Genomic DNA, 24942 nt, shown 5'->3' with positions numbered 1-24942 from the left:
TCAAATTTTCCCATTCCAGGTATATAGTCTACATTGTTTTCCTAAGTAAATTCCAAGTTTTTCAAAAAACAAGTCTCTGATTTCTTTTATGGCTCATCATGCTAAGCATATGGTGACTCCTAAATACCTACTGATTTAGCATGATTGTATAAAAAGGATCTTTTTTGTATATTTTACATGTAGCCTAAATTTCAAAAAATTTGGAAACAAATAGCCCTAGGCACATTTTTCATACAGAAGCTTTTCAGTTTCTTGTAATAAAAGTTATGTATTTATCTTTTGTACCCGGTGCAGACTACTAGGTCTGGAGTAAGTCCTGAGTTCAAATGTGGCCTCAGACACTTAACTAGCTGTGTGACTCTGGGCATGTAATCTGTTTGCCTCAGTTTCCTCACCTATAAAATGGGGAGAACGCACCTACCTTCCAGGGCTCTAACGTAGATCAAATGAGCTAATTATAAAGCACTCAGTCTAGTGCTGGAACATAGCAAGGGCTATAGAAATGTTAGTTATTACTGTCTTCTATCTCAAGTTTGGTTAAGAAAACATCTATATATGACCTACTTTTCTTCTAAGGTTTTTTTTATGGTATGATCTTTAACATCAGAGATGTATTAATGGATCTATTTTTTTAACCAATAGCAAAGTTTTGATGATTTATTATGTAGTTATAGCAGTCTAAAAGTGCTGTTCCTCCTTTATCCCGACCTCTCATTCCATATCTTATTTCTCTAGATGAATTTTGTTTATATCAAATTTTGCAAAGAATCTCATTTGGTACTTTGATTAGTGCAGTATTTAAACTGCAAATTAACTTTGACAGCATTGCCATTTTTATTATATTGGCATGGCCCATCCATGAGCATTGAACATTCTGAGGGTTTTAAGCTGTTTATTTCTTTTAGGAGCACTTTGTTATTGAATCTACAGAAGTATTTTTGTCCTCTTTGGTAGACAGAATCCCCCAAATTTTATGTATTTTGTAGTTATTTGGAATGAGATTTCCCTTTCTATTATTACTTCATGGATTTTCTTACTGAAATTCTATTGATTTTTGAGACTTTATTTTGTAGCCTACAACCTTCCTAAAGCTATAGTTTCAATTAGCATCCTTGATGATTCCCTAGGATTTCCTAAGTAAACCATGTTATCAGCAAACAGGGACAAGATAGTAAGAGGAATGTTTGAATAGAAAAACGCCTTCATATCAAATTTCTCAAATAAGGTTTTGGTACTCATATTCATAAATAAGAGATATAACCAAGTTATTTCCCAATAGTTAAGTAGCCTAAAGATATAAACAAAGAGTTCTAAGAATTGCAAACTATTAACCATATGAAACAATAGTCCAAATCACTAATAAATCAATAATAATAGTCCGTCCAAATAGCAAATAGTAAGAGAATTGCAAAACAACCCTGAGATTTCACCTCACACTCAGCAAATTAACAAAGACAGAAAAAGATGTTATGTTGAAGGGATTGTGGAAGATCGTTAGTTCACCATTGGTGGACTGGTCAATCAATACAACCATTTTGGAAAGCCAAGTGGAATTATGCAAATAAAGTTAACAAAATGCCTAAACCCTTTGATCCTGAGATTTCCCTCTCCAACTTAAACCTAAGGAGGTCATTAATAAGAAAATTCTCATATACACCAAAATACTAATAATAGCAGCATTTTTTCTGATCACAAAGAACTAGAAGCAAAGTGAATGCCTATCCAATGGGGAATGGCTAAAAAAATATATAGCACATGAATGTAATAGAATATTATTGTGCTATAAGAAATTATGAATGTGATGGATACAGAAAAAACACGTAAGATTTATATGAATTGATGAAGAGTAAAGCAAGTAGAACCAAAAAAAAAATATACACAATGAGTACAATATAAGTGGATATAATGACAAAAAATCAAAAGTGAATGTTCAAAACTGCAAAGAAAAGCATGGCTCCAATAAAGATACATGTGAAATCATCCCCACTACCTTCCCTTTCCAGAGGTGGAAAGCCTTCAAGTTTGACACATTGGACATATTTTCAGGAGTTTTATGTATTAATCAGTTTCATGAATATTTCTTTTTTTGCCCTTAAAATATTATTTGTTTTATAGGATGGATCTCTGGAGAGATGAGGAAGTATATGAGAAAAATTTTGGTGATATCAATAAAAATGTTATTAAAAAAAGAAACAAATGGTCATTTTTTTATATTATTATTCTCCACACCTACAGAAATGCTCTACCTCCAAGTTGATTTAAAACAATCAGTCCATGTCAAAGCAAAAAGAGGAAATATTTAATTATTTGTTATTGCTAGGCAATTCATTCTAGAAAGTACTTTAAGTTCATTATATGACATTATCTTAGTGTCCCAAATTGGAACTTTATCCTCCTCTTAAAAAAACCTCGAAATTAGCACTATACAAGAGGCCACAGCAATTCAAGTCTTAAGACATTTTAGAAACATAAAAGCAATATATCTCATTGAGAAGTTATTGGTAAAAACAGCAATTAAAAATATAAGCAACGTCAAACCCCAGTACACATACCATCTGTATTTAGGCACAACAGTTTGAAAAACCACTGTACACTGCACAAAAGAATATGAGAGGCCAATCTTTAAACCAGAACTATACACAATTATTTAGAAAAATCATCTGAATGCTGCTTATCTTCCTATAGGAAAAACTCTTAAATCCAACTTGATCAAGGTGACTTGACAAAGATGACCTGAAAATGTGTGTGCCTGATTGAAATACAACATATTAGTATTATCACGATATTTTTAGAACCTTTCACATAACTATTGTAGCATTTACAGTTACACTCTAACCTATAGAAACTTATACTGGAATCCTTAATCATAGAATCTCAATTAGTTGCAATTACAAAAAGTGAAAAACCGGGTGATCAAAATAGATTTTTTTATAAAATCCACAGAAGATTTATTTCAGTGATACTCTGCACTAGATTATAAACTTGGAGGGGAGGAATTATATGAGGCCTGTATTCTATAAACTATACATTAGAAATCCACAAACCCACATGATTTCAAGACTAAACTGATGATCATCACAGTGAGACTATTCTATATATACCTTTAAATCTACATGTAGTAATATTTATTTCATATTATCAACAGTACCCATTACAATATTTCAAAAACCCAAGCCACCATGGTATAATCCTGACCAATACAATCGAGGAGATTTTCACCATCAATTTCTTGTTTGGAAGATTCTCTGATTAAAATGGTAAGTAAGTTTTCACTTGAAGTGATAGGAACAACTATAGAAATAGGCAGGTTAAAAAACTTGTTTTATCTAAGACCCCTATTATCAGAAACATGGCTATCATTTCCCCCTGCCCTGCAAATACTGTTCAAGTTTATTAACACTTGTTTTCTTTTCAAAGAGTGGATTAGTCGAATTTTCACTTTTCTTAGACAAATGAATGTGCTAATTTTAAATCCAAGATTTGCCTTTAAAAAAAGAAAATGGGAATGATGAGCAATTCCAATCCATCTTTCACTAAATGCCTTAGGCTTCTTTTGCAACTTTATTTTCCACTTTCAAATAACAAAAAGAGGCCCATAATTTGTTATCATCTTAAAAAGTTAAGTGTGGAGGTCATATAAACCCGAAACACAGTTACTGAAACTTGATTCCTTGTGCCAGAGGAAGGTCTTTACTGTAGTTGATGGTGCTGGGGAAAAAAGAAGCAAAAAAAATTTTTTAGAAGAATAACTTGAAGGTTTACAAAGCTGACTTAACAAAAGCATAATGTCTCTACACAGTCAGATTTTCCTTGGGAGGAATTCTCCCAGACAAGGTTCCCACAGTAAGGGGAGAGGAAGGTATAGCTGACTGCACTGAGGCAAGGATGTTGGGCTAGTGGAAGAATGTGAGACAGCAGAGGAAAGAGCATGTGCTGTATGAAAGGATTACTAATCAAAAATGAGCCATAAAACCCTGCAGAATCTCCCTAAAGATCCATTTATGTGCTCCGGACACAGAAGACTACTTCTGTGAGCCATGGACAATATTTTCTGTTGGCTAGTAAACTCTCAACTTGCTTCAGAAGACGGGCACTTGCACTGCTCCCATCTCATCGTGGAAAAGAAGAGTCAGAATACAAAGACACCCTGGGAAATGGCAATTTCTGAGCTTGGAGAAAGTATGAAAAAAAAAGCCAAAGAGTCAAATTCAAGTTGACATAATGTGAGAGTGAGGAAAAGAGCTGGGAAGGAAATCCCCAGATAACCTTCTACTTCCAATATTTTTCTGGCCTAGTCTTATCCTTACCAAGTAGATCGTCTCATATATTGCTTCCATGAGTCACTTCCCGATTCTCTGCCACCACCAGTATGCTTCTCACCTCCTAAAATACCAAAGCAATTTCACAATTCAGATACCTTTTAAAAAAACAAAACAGATTTTACTTCCTGGGGTATAGTAGTATATAAAACTAAGACAAGGTTCAGCCTGGGCTGAGGTAGGATTCTCCTGACTCAATTTTCCCACTGACACCTGGCAGACTTTAAGCATGGCTGAATGCAAGTTGACAATCTAATCCTGCCTGGAACTGACATGAAGTTGGGGAGATATTGGTTCCCTGCAATGTCCCTACTCTTAGTGGCAATTTCCTATAGTCAAAAAGTTTGTAAGCTTAATACCAGATCCATTAAATTATAGATTGTTGGTAGGGGAACATCTGAGGTTTAAGTCTAAAATTAAGCTATTAGGCTTAGGACTTTAGACCAACAACAACAAGTTAGGATCCTTTAATTCTCAGTAATTGTGTGGAGACAATTAGGTCAAGAGCTTGTGAAATTAGCATAGTTATTATTTGTGTCTCGGTTAATGTTAAAAAAAAATTCATTTGTGGGCTATATTGTAAATGCTTTAAAAAAAAATTTTTTTTAAAGAATATAAGGAAATAATGGAAAAAAAGACACAAAGGGCTGCAAGAGCAGGAAAAAACAAAGTCCCTGCCCTTCAGGTGCTTATAGTATTGGTGCAAAGACAAGGCTAGTCCAACATGAAATAGTGGTCAGGAAGGGCAATGATCGCTGTGGGCTGGAACAGTCAGGTAAGAGTAAGTAGGGCTTGAACTGGATCTTAAGGATGGACAGGCTTTGAATAGGTGGAAAAGAGGGGAAAGCATTCTAGGAAAGCTACAGGGTCAGCCAAAGCCTGGAGGCAGGAATGAACCTGCCCTATACAGGGAAGAGACAAACCAGCCTGAAGGAAACAGAGATTTCCCTCGTCCAGTGTTTAGTAGACTTTTGCACATCACAGTTGGAAAGTTAATAAAATGGATGATGAATAAGGGAACTAGTGATGCTTTCAGGGCTGAATAGTATTGATCTGTATAAAAAGGGATACTGAAATTTAAGTACTGTGAGTTTCATACTGAAGAACTAAGTGGTCTGTAATCCTTCTCTATGAGTACTCTTTGCATGACTCATCATCTGTACTAAGTAATCATCGTGTAGCAAAGTCTTAGTCTTTGGTCACCACAATAAATGTTGAAATTTGCCTTAAAAAAATAAATAAAACTAAGACAAGATCCATCACCATCACCTACTTTCCCCAACATAACAGATATGGTACACTCCTCCTCTCTACCCTCTATGTACCTTACTTCCTCCTCCCCATTCATCTTGAACAAATACCTAGTATGTCCGAAATAATGTTTAGTGCTGTGGGTTCAGGAACCAAAGGTAAAGAGAAAATGAGACACATACACAAATTTCTATTCTTAGAAAAGATAAAATATATGTTATAATAGAAGTACAAAAATGCTAGGACAGTTCTAAGGAAGGTGATGATTTCTGAATCAGGGACACTTCATAGAAGAGATCTCACTGAAATCCTCACTTATACTTCAAAGCTCAGCTCAACAGCTAAAAATATAGGGGGTATCAATTAAGATAGTGATAATAGTATGAGAAAAGGTACAAGGACACATTTATGGAACAGTAATTAATCCAACTTGATTGGAAAACAGGGTACATAGAGTTTATTATGAGACATGCCTAGTAGGACAGGTCTGGAAAATCAGAATGTAGAAGGTCTTGAAGTTAGATATTATTCTGTAAGTAAATGGAAAATTACTAAAGGTTTACAAGCAGAAGTGACAAAATCAGAGGCATGCATTAAGAAGATTAATATGGCACGACTGAGCAGATTAGAGGAGGGAACCTGGTTTAGGAAGCTGCTGAAAATAAGGACTTAAAGTAGGAGTGAAAACTCCTCCTTTGACACTGCGGGAAAGAAGTAACGGGATGCAACAAAAGTGTATTTGTTACGAAGACCTTTTCTTTTTTCCAGGGTGGGCTTTGGAAGGGGCGACACCCCATCCCCCCAAAAAAGAAGATGGTCATTGAAGCATTCTTGTAAGAAATGCAGAGAATAGAAGGAAGTCTAGAGAAGCACAGACAAGCAAGACAGTTTTAAAAACTAGAGCTTGAACTTATATATTTGAAAAGTTGTACATAATAGAAATTTGCAATTTCATGTACAATAGTTTCCCTGATTATGTATATATAAATATCCATTTTATTTGATGTTTATTAAGTTCAGAATAAAAAGAAAAAAATAGGACTCAGCAAATGACCAGATGAGAATAGGAGGTAGGGTGGAAAAGCAAGTTGTATATAATAGAAATCTGCAATTTCATGTACACAATTTTTCCTGATTATGTATATGTAAATATCCATTTTATTGGATGTTCATTAAGTTCAGAATAAAAAGAAAAAAATAGGACTCAGTAAATGACCAGATGGGAAGGGGGGAGGGTGCAGAGTAGTAAGGTAGAAGGAAAAATAAGATTATTCCAACTCCAAGGCTTGAGTCTAAGTGATTAGGATGATGGCAATAGCATTAAAGGTATTCAAGAAAAGCTGATTAAAGGGGGTGGGATGGTAATGGTGGCAGAGACTGGTTCTGACCTAAGTTCAAAACTGTTATTAGCTTCTTCCACTATCACTATAACTGAGAGTCTAGAATTTGGATTTGTTACTAGGGAGAAAAAACAAGGAGTCCGTAGTGAAAACGAACATTGAATATATCTATGTTTAGAGACAGTATTTGATATTTAATAAACCCATTTTTGATGATAGGAATTGAAGTACACTTTTTCAATTTTTTTTTTTGCCTAGATCTTTTAAAATATCAGATCTGAGAACAGAACTTAAAAGTCTTGGCCACTCTGTGGAATACTGAACATCATATTTTTCCTTTAATTTCTATTTTTATTGAAATATTTAATTATTTAATTTTCTATTTTTATTGTAGCCTATTATCTTTAAATCACATTCTGCCCCTTCCCTCCTCAGTTAAGTCTTCTCTTATACAAATATCAGAAGAAAAAAAAGCAGCTTGGCAAAACCAAAAACATTAACTTAGTCTGTCAGTATATATTTGCAATATCCCCACCCACATCCTGCCATCTCTACAAGGGTCTTTACAGAGTCCAAACTTTAATGAATCATTTCTAAAATCCAGTATTTCTTCCCCCATCTCACGTAGAATGCAGACAACAATTCCCTACATACCAAATGCACCTCCAATCTCAGCACCACTTGTTGGAATATTGACATTTACAATGCCACAATCTGATCCTTTAGGCCTACATCAAACAGAAGGATAATAGACATTACTGTGGGGAAGATGGTACCTTAAAGTTATTTTTCTAAATGAAATATTTTATGCTAAAAAAATTTTTAACTATGTCTACCTTTAAAAATTGTTCAGTGAGGGGCAGCTAGGTGGCACAGTGGATAGAGCACTAGCCCTGGAATCAGGAGGACCTTCATTTAAATCTGCCCTCAGATACTTGACACTTACTAGCTGTGTGACCCTGGGAAAGTCACTTAATTCCAACTGAATCACCAGAAAAAAATTAAAATTAAAAACTGTTCAGCAACTATGTTTTCCAACCTAAATCTATTGTGTTCATGCTTTGTTGCCAAAGAAGACCACGCCATGAGAGAAATGATGACATGACTTGCACTTGACTTTGTTTTGAGTGAGGGAGGGCTGTGCAGGTCACCAGCCTCACTTTTCCTCCAGAGCCATCTGAATCCAGTGATTCATCAGGATGATTGGAGATGACCCAGGATGAGGCAATTGGGGTTAAATGACTTGTCCAAGGTCACACAGCTAGTGAGTGTCAAGTGTCTGAGGTGAGATTTGAACTTAGGTTCTCCTGACTCCTGCACTGGTGCTCTATCCACTGCACCACCAAGCTGCCCCTTAACCTAAATCTATATTTACTATCTATAATGACATACCCAAGCCATCGAAAGATTCTGCCCAAGTCCTTTGTGAAGATACTACTTGAAAGACCCTGTTTTACTTCATTATTCCATGTATAGACCTCTTCTTCATTCTATAAACATAAAGAATGCAAATAATTAGATAATATACTCAATATAGACAGGTGAATTATCATTCTAAAACTGAAATAAACATAATTTCATCATCTTAAGTCAAACGTATATGTATGTGAGTGTATAAAAATCTGGCTAACTGTATACATACTCAAGAGTTTGAAGAGTAAGAGTTTTTATTCATATATTCATCTCAGTCCTTCAGGGTTACCATCTCATAATATTTCACTATGAATCTTCAGGTTTTAATCAATCAGAATGATGACCTAGGATCTATGGAACATTTACTCTAGTAGCATTTTATAAATTTAAGTCTTTTCTTCTCATTCCCTAATTTATTCATTGGAAAACTAGACTTTTACATTAAAGTGAAACACAGAAAGAAAAAGCACTATCAGTTTTCACCTTGAATTTTAAAACATAAAGGATAGGAGCAAATGTCTCTCTGTGCACAACGGATGCATCATGATCAAGACCAGTCACAATCGTTGGCTCTACGTAATTTCCAGGGCGATCTATAGTCTTTAAGGAGAGGAAAACAAAAAAAGAAAGAAAATTGCATTTTATGTTTCCAAGTATTTGTTGTCTATGAAAGAAAAAAACATTCAGTCAGGAGAAAAATATGATCCCAAAATAAAATCATTGCAAATAAAAATTGAAAATGCTATTTTAACTACGTTGGCTGCAGCATACTCCATTGGAGTTAGCTTCTCTTTAAACAGCCTGAAAAGAAGCTAAATCTTTGTATGACGTTCAAAAAAGGTCTTCCAGTCCCAAAGGTATCTTTCCATTATTAAATTGTAAATGATACACATAATAAACACAACATTAATTTGAGTTGTCACCTTCTGGATATTGCAAAACCATATTTTAAAGAGAAAACTGTTAAGTTTTCATATATCAGGAATATCAGAAAAAATATTCCTGCACTGCCTAAAGACTGCACTAGCTGGCATTAAAGTTCCCTCCTAATATTATGACTACCATTTTAGCTTATTTTACAAAGTCCATTCAAAGCCTGGTAATTGGTTTTTAAGGCTACACCCAGTGAAATTGACGTTATAGCTGACAAAGATAATTCCTCCTATCACGCTACAACTTCCTTTGTCCATTTTTATCATCATTTCTCTGAGAGCTCGAAAGAAAGACAGAAGGACAGGGGAAAAGAATATATAGAATAAAGTAGATGGGAAAGAAATAAGAACCAGGAACTGAGGAGAGATACAAGCGGGGAAGATGAAGAGAAAGAGATGACGATAATTAAGCTAATACTAGCTGTATTCTATGCCTCCCATCAAAGTGTACTAAATGATTCCAGGATTCTGTGAAATAAAATCACACAAAGACCTGCTTTTTAAAGCAGTGATTTTTTTCCCCTTAAAATACTAGTGAAGAAGGATAGGGAAACAAGAGGTCAAGAAAAGTAAATTGTGTCTTATTCATCACTAGTAAATAATGGACAGCAAGAGAGGTCATTTTAAACACATGACATTATGGATTATAGAAATTGTAGTCTTTACCTTCCCACCATAAACCACCATGCCACCTTGCTTTTTGGCATCTTCCACTGCACCAAGGAACATGTTTACTGCCTGTTTGGTGTGGAGAGGTCCGTAGAGGACATTAGCTACAGAGAGAAAAGAAATTCTTAATGATTTTCCCCTCAAAGACATCAACTCATAACAAAATACAGTTTACTAATGCCTTACAATTAATTACATTATCGATTATTCCCTTGTTTTCCTACTCAGAATAGCCTGATAGCTGTTATATTGCATTAAGACTATTCAACTCTCTGCAAAGTATTTGCAATAGCTAACCTAAGCTAGCATGACAACTCAACAACTAACTTCATTCTTTTAACAGTTAACTATTTGAACCAGCATCTTCTTAATATTTCACTGCCAAGAATCCCAGGAATTAGAAGAAAGACTCTGGGAAAGATAATGGAAAAGTCAATGGATTATAAGAATGACATGATAAGTAGAAAGAACACCAGATTAAGAGTTGGAGACCTAGCTTCTATTCTCAGCACGAGCTTTAAAACTACCTATATAATCTTCAACAAATCATTTAACCCCTAAGGGAAATGAACCACAACTCTAAAATTTCATCCAGGGAGTCACTCCATAAGCATACATTTAAAAAGAAACCTCACAACCATCAAATTACTAATCTACTACTAAAATAGTTTTCACTATAAAACAAAAGTACACACAAAATAATTAAGTTTTTTTTTAATATGAAATTTCATTTGGCCCACATTGTGACTCCTAAATTCTCATCCTAATAACATCGCGTCCAATCCTGACATTTAGTCAAGAATGTGCTGGTAAATATTCAACAAGAAGCTCTCTGAAAACACATAACACACTTCTACATTTAATCTGTATTATTAACATCTTTTCCAACATTTTCTAAGTGTATACAAAACAATAAATCAAGCCCTGATAAGGAAATAAGCTGACTTCTAAAGTGTAAATGCTCACACTGAAACAACTGACTTTCTCAGGCTAGTATGAGATGACTCCCAGCACATTCCTGCATTTAGGACTGTAACCTGGTTATACTAGATTTAGGTCAGCAGAGTTATGTTCAGATCTGGGCAACACATTTTAGGGACAAAATAGAAGAAAACTATACAGAGCAACCAGGATAGTAAAAGGCCTCTTGATCATTAAATATAAGGATTAATTAAAGCAACAGGGAAAACAGACTAGAAAAGAGATGGTATAGGGTTGGAAGGCAATAGTCATCTTTAGTATTTGAAGGTTATTATCTCAAAGAGGGATTGGATTTGCCATATTTGATCCTAAAGGACAAAACTAGGAAAAATGGGTAAAGTTACTAAGAAACAAATTTAAACATCATTTAAGGAAAAAGTTCTAAAAGTAGTATAAGTTATCACAAGAGTTAGCAGTACGTTTCCCCTCACTGTAGGCCTTAGGGCTGAAGAGAATAATTCTATTTAGAAATGATTTTGGCTAGTCCTAGAGAGACACTGATATCTCTTCCCACTCTGAGAGTCTATGGTTTTGTGAAATAAGACAAGTGGCTTCAGTCCACTTAAAAGATCCAAAAGAATAGCCACTTTTGTCATGAAGGGAATTTTTCTTTTGGAACTATCAGACTTAGGGACAGGAAAAGAATTTATGAATAAATAAGAGAAAACATTATAAGATGTAAAAGTTTCATATCAAATATATACGGAACTTTGTCAAACTTATAAGAATATGAGTCATTCCCCAAATGATAAATGGTCAAAGCACACGAACGGTTTTCCAATGAAGAAATTAAAGCTATGTATATATAGCCATGTGAAAAAGAAATGCTCTAAGTCACTATTGATTAGACAAATGCAAATTAAAACAACTCTGACATATTAACTCACACCTATCAGACTGACCAAAATGACAGAAGGGGAAGATGACCAATGTTGGAGAGGATGTGGAAAAATTGGAACACTAATACACTGTTGGTAAAATTGCAAAGGGATTCAACTATTTTGGAAAGCAATCTGCAATTATGCCTGAAGAGTTATAAAACAGGATATACCCTATGACCCAGCAATACCACCATTAGGTCTGTTTCCCAAAGTGATCAGAGAAAAAGGAAAAGAACCTTTGTGTTCTAAAATATTCATAGCAACTCTCTTTCTGGTAGCAAAGAACTAGAAACTGAGGGGATGCCCATCAATTAGGGAATGGCTAAATAAGTTGTGGTATCTGATGGTGATGAAATACTATTGTGCCATAAGAAATGATGAATAGGTTGAATTTAGAAAAACATGGAAAGACTTGCATGAAATAATGAGGAGTAAAATGAGTGGACCCAAGAGAACACTGTATACACTAACCAATTTTGTTTGAAGAATAACTGAATAATTCAGTTATTCTGAGTATTATAAATACTCAAATCAACTACAAAGGACCTACGAAAGAAGATGCTAGCCACCTCCAGAAAAAGAACTGATAAATAGAAGTATGCATAGGATGGTCTTACACACACACACACATCTCTATATCAAATGGTAGCCTTTTCTAGTGTGGGGTGGGAAAGGAGGGAGGGAGACAGTTCAGAATTTTACAAAAAAAAATTGAAATTTTTAAAAAGTGAATTCTATTAAATATTCAGTTACTTTCAACACTACATAAACTGCTTGCAATAATAAGAAAAAAAGGGCACCTTTCTAAACTCCTTCTGATACAAATATCTTAATATCATAGGGGATATGATATTAAGGGAAGACAAAACAGAGAAAGAAAACTATACAATTTTCCTCATAAATAGTGATGAAAATATGTTTAATAGTATATTAACAAGTAAGCTACAACATATTAGAAAGATTACACACTAGGACTAGCACCAGTCTGGGTATGTAGCAGGAATACAGGGTTAGTCTGACAACTACAGAATTATTAATTTGATAAACCATATGAACAATATAAGTAATAAAATAGATATGGTTATTTCAATAGATACTGGAAAGGCTTCTGACAAAAATACAAGTATTTTTATTAAAAACTCTTAGAAATCATAGGAATAATTAGACCTTTCTTTAATGTAATAAATACTATTTCTCTGGATCCAAGAGCAAAAGAGAGGAAAAAATACTTACAATCCCAAGGGTTTCCGATACGAACTTGGGCATATGCCTTTTTAAGCTTGTCTACAACTTCATCATGGATGCTTTCATGCAAAAACTAAAAAGAAATATAAATGAGAAATTTAAAAATTGGAAAAGTTTTTAGCATTCTGAAATTTTTTAACATCCTCTAATTTAAAGATTCCACCACTCAAAATTTCCAGAAACAATGAACAGAAATAAAAAATGTATTTCACAAGTTTATTTTTTTCATTTGTTAAAATTTGAATTCTAGCTTTGCAAACTTTAATATTATTCTTTTTTAATGTTACGGTGACTTTTTGTCCTTTGTAAAATAACACTGTCAGTCACTTCAATGTCAGTTTTCATTTAAATAATAATTCATTCTGTGTGAAAATTAGCGCAAAATTTGAAGTCCAAGGAAGTCAAGTTTGCCACCTTTCAAAAACCAACCAGAAAAATAAAGATGAATGTTACATTTAAATTTTGCACCAAGTCAAAATTTTCAACAGTGTTAAAGATACTATCATAAATATCACACAAGAATAGACAATTGTATCAAATCAAGGGTACATTATACACTAACAAAATCTAGCTATTGGGAATTGCCCAGAAATGAAGCCAAATTTCTCAAATTTCATATAATGAAATTAAATTCTGGTTATGACACTAGACAAGTCAGTTAACCTCTTTAGATCTCTTTCCTTATTAGATAATCTCCAAATTTCTTTCCAGTTCTGTGCAAAGGAATCTCTATCTAAATGAATAAAAACATTTATTAAGGCTTTACTATGTGCGATGCAGTTAATATACAATATTAGTAGGGTAAAACAGTTCCCTCTCTCAACTAAGTCAAATTCTAATAGGGAAGACAATACATGAAAGGTTTCAGCTACAAGTAAGATGGAAAAATCCAATGGTCCTTAGGGTTCAATGGCAAACCAGACAGTAACGCCTCTTCTTTAATATCAATTCCACTGACAAAATCACTTCCAGTTCTCATTATTGAACCATTTGACAAGGACTTTGGTTATAAGAACCCTCTTTTCTGGATCTTCAGTAGCTGGGTCCTGCAGGAGCAGTTGTCAGTCTGCATTTCCACATTTGTTCCAAATTATGTCATTGACAGAGAGAAGAAATCATGAATGAACTGAAAACAGCTCCCAAAAATTTCAAAAGTTTCAAAATATCTTTTTTATAAAAAGAAAAAAGGTTATTTAAAAGGAACCCAACACTCAGAGAAAGGAATATGGAAGTCACTCACAAAATGTAGCAGATCATGTTTGTGTATGTGTTTGTGTATCATGTTCTGATTTGTTATACGATTTCTTTCATTTATTTTAGTCTGACTACATAGCATGACTATAGTGAAAACCTACTCAATAGGAAAGTATATGTAGAATCTATACAGAATTGTATGCAGTCGTGGGGAGGGAGGAGGGTAGTGGGGGGTAGGTGTGGGGGGGATAAAATCTCAATTGTATGGCAGTGATTGTTAAACATTAAAAAATAATAAGAAAATAAAAAATAAAAAATAAAAGGAACCCAATACTGCCCACTGTTCAGTTCACAATATAATAGTTTTTATTTATACTGTTCTTTTTAGGGACATTGATCATTTTTTTCTGTAGAATTCATTTTGTATGCTGGCACTATAACACCTTACTATAAAGTAGTCAATGGACCCTGGATTTGGGATCAAAAAAAAAAAAAAAAGGAACAACGTTGGCTTAGGGTATCAAAACTGATTTACATGTAACTTAGACAGATATACTCACCAATCGTCTAGCAGTTGTACATCTTTGGCCCGCTGTCCCCACAGCCGCAAAAAGAGCTGAAGGAACAACTAAATTGAGGTCTGCATCTTCAAAAACTTGGAGGAAAAGTATGCAGGAAATAAGCCAAAACAGATAAAAAAAACAACAGTGTATTTTCTTTACTGTTAACTAGAATGAACAGGAAACAGGTAGGTAGCCTCAGGAATAGAGAGCTGGGTCTAGAATAAGGAAGATCTGAGTTCAAATACTTACTACCTGTGTGACTCTTTCAAAGAATTTGCCTTAATCCACTGAAGAAGGAAGTGGCAAACCCTTCCAGTATCTTTGCCAAGAAAACTCCATGAACAATTATGGTCCATGGGATCACAAAGAGCCAGACATGACCAAATGACAGAACAACCACCAGTGGTCACTTAGCAACTACAAGCACAGTATATAGAAGCTATTTGCACTCCTGCTAAAGCAAGAATATTGCTATTTTAAAATACAGAAATTCTCCTTATTTTAGGAAAAAAAGGGATGAGTTTATTAATTTTTTTGTCAGAAAAATATATTCCACCAAAGAAAGGTTCTACTTAAAAGCATAGGATAACCATCACAATGATAAACAAACCTTATGCAGCAGTTTAGGGATGACTGACCCCACATCAGCCAACGTGGCCATCCCTCTTTTTATCTACAGTTTGACAATTTCCTGACTAATTCTCTACAAGGCAATAGAGCTCTGCTATTTCTTAAGGTAATACAATTCTGCTATTTCCTCATAAACCGGTTAAGTCTGCCTACTATAACTTTTATCCATCAGTCCTAATTCTGTCCACCAGCAATAATTTCTACCTCCTCAAACAAGATGAGGACAAACTAATACTAGAAACAAACTAATGTGTTCAAATTCTAAAGCAATAAATGTCACAAAAGAGATAATGAAGCTTGAGCTCTTTAGCTAAAAGAAGTTAGTTGACTTTTTGCAGTAGCAAATAACCATTAAGATAAATGGGTGTCCATGATTTGGGGACTGGTTGAACAAATTGGGGTATATGAATGCAATAGCAACTTAATAACGAAGGTGAAATTAAGAAAAACCTGAGAAAACTTAATTGACAATTTAATTTTTTCCTCCCAGTCTATCCTTGCCCTCAGTACATATTTTCTTTTATGGTCAAGCAAGAGGTCTTAAAAACATGAACACTACACACAGACTTCCGTAATCAATGAGTAGGTAACTTCTACAATTTCCTTTCAGCTCAGAGGGATAATTTGGTAACCAATTTGGTTAATTTGAATAAACCAGAAAAAAATGCTATCATCCTTACCAATAATAGCATTGTTTCCTCCGAGCTCTAACAAACTTCTCCCTTAAAAAGAAACAAAAGTTAAGACCTTTTGTTTTTAGTGTCCCAGGGGTCCTCTTCCCAACAGATTCATTACCCCAAGAATGAATATATTTCCATATTTACCTTGTATTCCTCTATTGACTTACTCAATCTAATTTACTTAAAATAATCCAAGCTAAGTTTTTCTATGTCAAAATATCACTGACACACCTGAATTATTTTAGGAAGTAAAAGACTCTAAACTTTCCTTTTTCTCTCTCTCTCACTTCTACCCCTCCTCATCCCCCCTACCCCGCCAAAAAAAATAGGAAAACAGTCTACATGATATGGTAATTTTTCTACCAGGACTGTACTAGATCAGCTGAATAGTTACTGAAATACTAAGTCATTGCTTAGCCACCCTACTCATAGCAGTTAAATCAGAAATGATGCTTAAAGAGTACGTGCAGGACATGCTAAATCTTGTCAGGAGATACCAAAAAACAAAAGACGTTATCACTGACATTAATGTTTTTTACTCTGACCCCAATGAATAACTTTCACTGATCCATAAGCGATCTGAAAGAAAAGCAAGGTTTGATTTCCCCTTCTTAGACAAAATTTATTCAGTTCTTATGTCTAAGACGCCTGCTTAGCAAAATTAAGATATGACTCCTATAATACTCCTGAGTCCTTTAGAACATTTCCTCCATTTGTTGATAAACACCCAGAAAGAAGGATATTAGTAATTTGGGACAAGTTGATTAATTTTTTTCCCTCAACTTTTCTGCTACTCCTACTTACTGCCACCTAAGTTAAGAAGTACCCATACGTTTTCCCAGGAAGGGAGAGATTCCTTCTTCCCAAACAGTGTCATTAATAAAATCTGTCCATAGATTTGACTTTAAGCAAAGAGGAGGGTCATCTGCCTAGCCAATGCAATCAAGGTCAATCTAACAAATGTTCTTCAGGAAAAGCCTGTCTTTAGAAAACTATAAAATTTGTTTTGGTGTCATCTAGACCTAAGAATTAATAAGACAATTCCCCAATTGATAAATGGTCAAAGGATATGAACAGGCAATTTTCAGAGGAAGAAATTAAAGCTATCTATAATCATATGAAAAAATGCTCTAAATCACTATTGGTTAGAGAGATGCAAATCAAAACAACTCTGAGGTACCACATCACACCTATAAGATTGGCAAACATGACAGAACAAGAAAATGATAAATGCTGGAGAGGATGTGGGAGAGTTGGAACACTAATTCATTGTTGGTGGAGCTGTGAGCGCATCCAACCATTCTGGAGAGCAATTTGGAACTATGCCCAAAGGGCTACAAAAATGTGCATACCCTTTGACCCAGCAATATCACTACTAGGACTATATCCCCAAGAGATCATAAAAATGGGAAAGGGTCCCACATGTACAAAAATATTTATAGCAGCACTCTATGTAGTTGCCAAAAACTGGAAGTCAAGGGGATGTCCATCAATTGGGGAATGGCTGAATAAATTATGGTATATGAATGTAATGGAGTACTATTGTGCCATAAGAAATGATGAACAAGAAGACTTCAGAGAGGCCTGGAAGGACTTATATGACCTGATGCTGAGTGAAAGGAGCAGAACCAGGAGAACTTTATGCACAGCAACAACCACAGTGTGTGAGAGTTTTTTCTGGTAGACTTAGATTTTTGTAATAACACAAGAACTTCTGAAAAAAAAAAAAAATCCCAATGGTGGACCTCAAGGCAAAATGCCTTCCACACTCAGAGAGAGAAATATGGAAGTCACTCACATAATGTAGCAGATCATGTTTGTGTATGTGTATGTGTTTGTGTATCATGTTCTGATTTGTTATACGGATTCTTTCATTTATCTTAGTCTGACTACACAGCATGACTATAGTGAAAATATACTCAATAGGAAAGTATATGTAGAATCTATACAGAATTGTATGCAGTCGTGGGGAGGGAGGGAGGTAGTGGGGGGGTGGGTGGGGAGGGATAAAATCGCAATTGTATGGCAGTGATTGTTAAACATTAAAAAAATAAAAAAATTAATAAAAAAAAAAAAAAGAATTAATAAGACAATTATGCAACTCTTTCTTACACTTCTATGTTTCAAAATACCGCACAGATTTCCACAGAAGGAGTATAAGCAGAGAAAAGGCCATATTCAATATTCAAAGAAGTATGGTCAGGAGACCATCCACTCACCAAACCTCTCTTGTACCATGACTGACACCTGCCTTCCCACTTGGGTGCTTCCTGTAAAGGACAGCAGATCTACCCGCTCATCTCTGGCCATTGCTGTGCTGTAGGAGAAAAGTCACAGATCTATTTTAACAGATGAACTGGGGCAACAATAAATAATTAAGAAAAGTCTGGCAATCACTCTGTTCATCTGCCTTCCCTCTGGTCATTCCTTGTACTAAAGAATAAAACAGTTCAGCAAAACAAATGGATCAACTGTGTGTAACCTTGTATGTGATGCTCCACAGCCCCAAAAAGAAGGAAGGAAGTGTAGTTTCTCCTATCTCCTCCCATGGCATGTTTGATTATTATAATTACACAAGGTTCAGATTCAGGTTTTTCTGGTGCCAATTCCTTCCATTTATATCATTGTAATCATTGTGAAGAATGTTCTGGTTCTGCTTACTTTTTTATTCATTATCTCATATGTCTTTTCATGCATCTTTGTATTTATCATATTCTTAACTTCTTAAAACATTGCAATATTCCATAATATTCATATGTCATATTTTTTTAGACATTCCCCAAGTGGTAGGCATCTATTGTTTCTCTGCTACTATAAAAGTGGTGCTATAAATATACTGGTGTAAATATGGCCTTTTATTTTTGTCATTGGCTTAGCAGTAAAATTCCTGGTTCAAGGGATATGGATATTTTCAACCACATTTATTTAAAAATAAATATAGAAACATGTGATCTTTAAAAATGAAGTCATGTGAATTGATGTTTATAAGTCTACCTGGATATCTCTATACCCATCATATATCCAATTATATTCCTTTACATTCATGTACCACAATTTCTTTATCCATTTCCCTTCTTCATTTCTATTTCTTAATTACTAAAAATGTTGCTATACATATTTTGGTGTAAATGGAAATTGTTTGTCTGTGACCTTTCGAAGACATATGCCTAGCAAGTGATCAAAAGCTTTGGACATCTGATTCAATTTCTTATACTCCTCATATTATCAATAGTCCTAACCCCATTATAACAAAGCATGAACCCAGTTCCTATAATGGTTTAAAGCAGTATGTTCCCAAAGTTTTAAAGTGGTTACTTGGAGCTCAGAATGCAATTTCCTATAGAAACAATGTTAGACTTTGAAAGACATGGCCCTGCTCAGCAATGCAAGGATCTAAAATAACTCCAAAAGACTCATGATGAAAAATACTGTGCACATCCAGAGAAATAACTCTGGATTCTGAATGCAGATCAAAGCAGACTATTTGCTGAGTTTGGTTTGGTTTGTTTTTTCTTACTCATGGTTCCTCCAACTGATCTAATTCTTTACAACATGACTGTGAAAATGTTTAATATGAATGTATATATAGCGCCTATATCAGATTGCACACTGTTTGGGGGAAGAAGAGGGAAAAAATTAACTCAAAATCTTATGGAAGTGAATGTTGAAAACTAAAAAGAAATAAATTAATTTTTAAAAATTTTAAAGAGAAAAAAGAAAAGAGAAACAATGTTAGAAGCAGAGATTTGGTACAAAGATAGCTCACAAAATCCTATTTATTCCATAATATACTAAAAATACAATATTTCAACCATCCATTAGTCATAGTTTCATTTTTTCTGGGGAAATGCATTTAATTTCCTAGGATCATTTTTCAGAATCTGAGAATTAAGGGACACTTGGATGTCCTCCAGTTCCTGAAACAAGACTTTGTTCTACAACATTTTTAACAAGTGGTTATCCTGCCTTTGCTTGGAGACCTCTAGTAAGGAAGGGTTCCTAAAGAAACCCTTTCTATTCCGGACCATCTTTGAAAGTTAGGACATCTTTCCTTATATTACATAGCATGATATTCCTTAGAATATGAAAGAACTAACGTACCCAATATCAGCGCCACCACATGTCATGGAACAGATTGCACCAGGTAAATTGTTGTCTTCCAAAACTTTGGCGACTATCCTAAAGAAAAGATGCATTAGTAGGTAAGTTTCTGAACCAGTTTTTTAAAAGAAGGGTCGTTTCCTCAAACTCTACCTTCTTTACCCAAATGTTTGTACTGGTTTTCCTGGTCGCTCCTCTGGGAGTGGCATTACCAACTCATTATCTATAGATCTCTGTTGTATCATCAGAACTCACTAATTCATGCGCGATACCTTCTTCTACTCCTTAATTTGTCTCAGTATTTTGATCTGTAACTGCTAGAAACATCTTCTGACAGCAACAAATCCCTAAGTGTAAACATCTCACCAAAAACTTGAAAAAAATTTTCCAACCTCCATCAAGAATTAGTTAACAAAAATTAAACAAAAAATAAAATTTGCCATATTAAATACTGGTTGCTCTAATACTCATACTTTGGCCTAAGGAATAATTCATTCCTGACACTGTCTTTGTAACCAAACACCCAAGATAGCTAAACCTCTTCACCCCCTACAAACACAATATGAAGTTATAGTATTTAGAATTAGAAGAAATCTTAGATCATCTAATACAACTCCATTTTTTAGGAGGAATAAATTATATAGGAACATTAACTTAGTGTTACAAGGTCACAACAGTTAGCAAGCAGCATAACCAGCATCTGAACACAAGTTCTCTAACTCAAAATTACATGCTAGGATATGACATGGAGAATTAAGTGACTAATAGTTACCTACTTCCTTTTCCATTTCCAAGAGCTTTTGTCGCATACAAGAAAAATTATATGTTAAAATTTTATTTTCAAAACCACTGGATTTTTTTCTCTTTATCATTCACATTCCATCTTCAAGCATGTAAGTAAATATTACCTAAGTAGCTCCTGCATTTGGGGAACACTTTCTCATATGAGAGCTGTTTCTTTTCCAATTAACAAAGGGAAGTTTAAACTCCCTTTCAGAATTTCTCAGAATCTCAAGCTTATAGTTTTAGGCAATGAAGTCCACAGGCTAAGCTCCATGTTTAGATAAATTACCTATCACATTAGATCTGAAACCCAGTATGTGGTTTGGGTCAAATCAAAGTTCAACCAATCAATAAGTATTTATTATGCACCTACTATATGCTTACAGGCACTGTGCAGAGCATTGGTGATACAAAAAGGCAAAAGATAGCCCCTGACCTCAAGAAGCTTACAATCTGACGAGAGATAACATGCAAACAAATATGTACAAAGCAAGATATATACAGAATAAACAGAAGATAATTAAGATAAGACATTAGAATTACGAAAACCTGGGGAAGGCTTCCAGAAAAAAAAGATGAGATTTTAGTTGACTCCTAAAGAAAGCCAGTGAAGTCAGAAAGCAGATTTGAGGAGAGAGAATATTCCAAGTATGGTGAATAGACACAGAAAATGTTGGAAAATGCAGAGAGAAAAAAGCTGGTTTTTGGAAAAAGTTGGAAGATTCATGGAAGAGCCAAAAGGCCAGTGGATCAAAGAGTATGTGGCAAGGAATAAGGTATAAGAAGATTGAGAAGCTAAGAGGGGGCTAAGTTATGAAGGACTTAGAATGCCAAACAGCATTGTGTATTTGATCCTGAAGGCAATAGGGAGCCACTGAAGTTTATTGTAGAAGGGGAATGAAGAGGAAGAAGTGGCATGGAAAGAACAACGTTCAGACCTATACTTTAGGAAAAGCACAGTTTATCAGTTATCCACATATGCAGAGAAATATACTTAATATATTTAGTAACTAGGCATTGAAGGTGGTAGGAAGGGAATACAAAGTACAGAACCATGGCCCCACAAAAGAAATTCACATCACATACATGCACTTACTTTGTGACAGCTACACTAATGAGGGGAGTTGTCGGTGCTCCTTTCCTTTAGAAGAAAAGAAGGAAGAAATTTAATTTTGTTTGGTCATTTCCTATAAAAAACAAAAATTAAGTCATTCGTGAGCAGCAAGTCACTTCCAAAGTTATTTTTAATTGAAAATAAGACAACTTAGTGACTAAATAAGGAATTTACCAGTAGATTTGTTAAGCTCTTAAGTCCCTCCAAAAGGTTACAAGTAGTCTAACTTAGAAACAAAAACAAAAAGCTCCCATGTTTGGCCAATAGTTTCCTAAGTGACTTACTCTGGTCTTGCTGGTACAAACTTGATTAAAAGGAAAACTTCCCAGATTTCCTATTCCTAAAACACACCTGAGAAGGCTAAAGGAAGCAGATTTACTTCCTTTTTCCACATCAGATTACTCTAAGTAAGTTGGTTAAATCAATAAGAATTGATTTAGTTTCTAGATCTTTCTACATTTTCATGGAAAACTGTCTTGCTTTTATCTGTAATGTTAATATTTGAATACAAATAACAGTTACAGAAAAAATGGCTTCTCAGCATGCAATTAAGAGGGTAAATAGAAAGTAATTCAGTGTAAACTATTTTGGTAATTCCTAATTTCACTAAATTCCTTCAGAGAATACTAACAACATGAGTTATTGACTACTGTCAAGGTCACGACTTCTCTAGATCTTTTTCCTTCTATAAAATAGTTTGGGCTGAATGAAAATAAAAGTACTATTATCATTTTTAATCTTGAACATAATAAACTACTTGACAGTAATAACTGAAGTGGTGAGGAGTTCATGGGATCAGCCCAACTTTCCTTTGTCCATAGTTTCTACTGCACCAGAAGATAACAGTATTGCTATGGCACTTTACCTTGAAAAGACCACAAGTTGACTTGTGGAAGTAAGCCTCAGAAAGGCTGCAACTGGTGAATTATATTGAAGGGGTACATTTTTCTACATTTGAGAATGAAATCACGAATAAGTTGGTGTTCCCTACTATATCAATCCTGGTGAGCAAATTTGCTTGTTTTCAAAGCAAGAATTTAAAGCAGAATTGACTGTACTTGAATTCTTTATTTCTGACTGCCTCGAGAATTTCTTTTTTTACTTTGACCAAGGAGCTCTGGATCTTCAGTACTGGATTCAACATTCAAGAAAATTTTCATTGTGGGACTTTTCTTCAAGAAGTGAAGGTAGGTCCTCTCTAGTTTTACTTTGCCCTCCAGTTCTAGATTTCCTTTTATGATATCTTTAAATATCTCTTTGATATTTTTCTGCCACTTGTTCGTTCCGTAAGATGCCTTAAGTTTTCTTCTATTTTTTTCAGGCTTTTGACTTTTATTTTAATATTTTCTGTTGTTATATGGAGTCACTGACTTCTATTTGATGTTTTAATTTCTACAGAGCTTGTTGATGAGGCAAGGTTTTAAACCCCTTGTGTCAAACATCCCTTGAAAATTCTTCCTTCCATAATGTTTATTTCTTTTCTAATTTTTCCCTCTAGAACCATCTTTTTAAAATTCTTTTTAAAAAAAGAAAAAACCTTTTGCTTCATATCTTCCAGAAATTCTAGTTAAGGCTGTTTATATGTGTTCTTCATGACAGATTTGCTTATGTTTTAGAGTCATTTTGGGGGGATTTGTGATCTGAGCATCCCTGTCATTACAAGTGCTTTTAATGATGTTCATTCTCTCTGTTCATTCTTCTAGGCTACTTCCCAATTGGACCTTATGTTAGGTCCAGACCAAACTCTTAACCAAATATAAATCTATTCCAGGAGGCTCTGAAATAGTTTATGGAACCAGGACAATGGCAGCTGCATCCAGAAGCATTTGGAGGATCTCACCTCACACAGAAAATTCTTCTTTGACTTGAACTCTTCATTGGATCTCCTTTAAAGGAACAGATTTAGAAGATCAAGTCCAAGCTCTCCTTTTACAGATGATGAACCTGCCACCCACAGGGATTAAGTGACTTACCCAGGATCACACAGGTCCTGAGGGTCTGAGATAGCATCTGAACCAAGTCCAGTGCACTATCCCCTACCTCATGCCATATCAATGGTGAAAACCTTTGAGAAGAATGTATCCCTTTGATGCTTCATTTCAAATTTATGATCAGAGAAACACTTAATAGGATTATTTTTTGTTATAACTTCAAGGAATTTTGAACGATTGATGTTACAAGATTATATCTTGTCAGAAGTAAGTCTTTAAGATAAAGAGTTCTGCCCTACCAAATCCAGTGCCTTTTCTTCTTTCATTTTTTGAAATATATTTTAATCAACCAAAATCTACCTTCACACTTTCCCATCTGAACCCTCTCTCCACAAGAAAAACAAAACCCTTTATAAATACAATCAAGCAAAACAATTTTCCACGCTGGCCATGTCCAAAAAAATTTATCTCACTTGGATTCCTTCATTTCTCTATTAGAAAGTAGGTAACATACTTCATAAAGTCATGAGGAATCATGGTTGATCATTACATAAGAATTCAGCTTAACAGTATTACATAACATTTGTATACCATAATTTATCTATTTCCAAATCTAAGGTCACCCCCTAAGATTACCATTCTTTCACACCTCGAAAAGTTATAAACATTTTTATATGTCCCTAGAGTTTGTTTTGCTTCGGACTAATTTCGCTTTAAACCATCCTCTCTATAATCCCCCCTTATCTCTTTCCACCTTTCCCTCCTATTTCCCTGTTTAATATACCCAGCTGGGTAGGTGTATTTTTTCTCTCCTTTGATATGTTCAGAAGAGAGTGAGGTTCAGATGTCAGACACTTAACCCCTCCTCCTTTTTATATAGCTTTCTACTGGCATATCCTGATTATGTGAGATAAA

The 24942-nt window shown here is 34.6% G+C and overlaps 1 protein-coding gene across 1 annotated transcript in view; it reads right to left on the bottom strand.

Moving 5' to 3' along the window:
• Positions 1 to 2277: 2277 nt before the first annotated feature.
• The window catches only part of ALDH7A1 (aldehyde dehydrogenase 7 family member A1), a 38951-nt gene continuing 16286 nt past the window's right edge, over positions 2278 to 24942 (bottom strand). Inside the window, exons 7-18 of the mRNA XM_072597220.1 lie at positions 22079 to 22123; positions 20200 to 20277; positions 18318 to 18415; positions 16099 to 16140; positions 14786 to 14880; positions 13020 to 13104; positions 9922 to 10028; positions 8807 to 8923; positions 8303 to 8400; positions 7565 to 7638; positions 4308 to 4383; positions 2278 to 3708 (exon numbers count right to left, since the gene is read on the bottom strand). Coding sequence (XP_072453321.1) covers positions 3654 to 3708; positions 4308 to 4383; positions 7565 to 7638; positions 8303 to 8400; positions 8807 to 8923; positions 9922 to 10028; positions 13020 to 13104; positions 14786 to 14880; positions 16099 to 16140; positions 18318 to 18415; positions 20200 to 20277; positions 22079 to 22123 — 970 coding nt within the window. The 3' untranslated portion in view covers positions 2278 to 3653. The remainder of the gene's footprint in view (positions 3709 to 4307; positions 4384 to 7564; positions 7639 to 8302; positions 8401 to 8806; positions 8924 to 9921; positions 10029 to 13019; positions 13105 to 14785; positions 14881 to 16098; positions 16141 to 18317; positions 18416 to 20199; positions 20278 to 22078; positions 22124 to 24942) is intronic.

The sequence above is a fragment of the Notamacropus eugenii genome, chromosome 3 (genome assembly GCF_028372415.1).
Source record: "Notamacropus eugenii isolate mMacEug1 chromosome 3, mMacEug1.pri_v2, whole genome shotgun sequence".
In the NCBI taxonomy this organism is placed as follows: Eukaryota; Metazoa; Chordata; class Mammalia; order Diprotodontia; family Macropodidae; genus Notamacropus; species Notamacropus eugenii.
The sequence above is the reverse complement of the archived record's forward strand: the minus strand, read 5'-3'. Positions and strand labels throughout refer to the sequence as shown.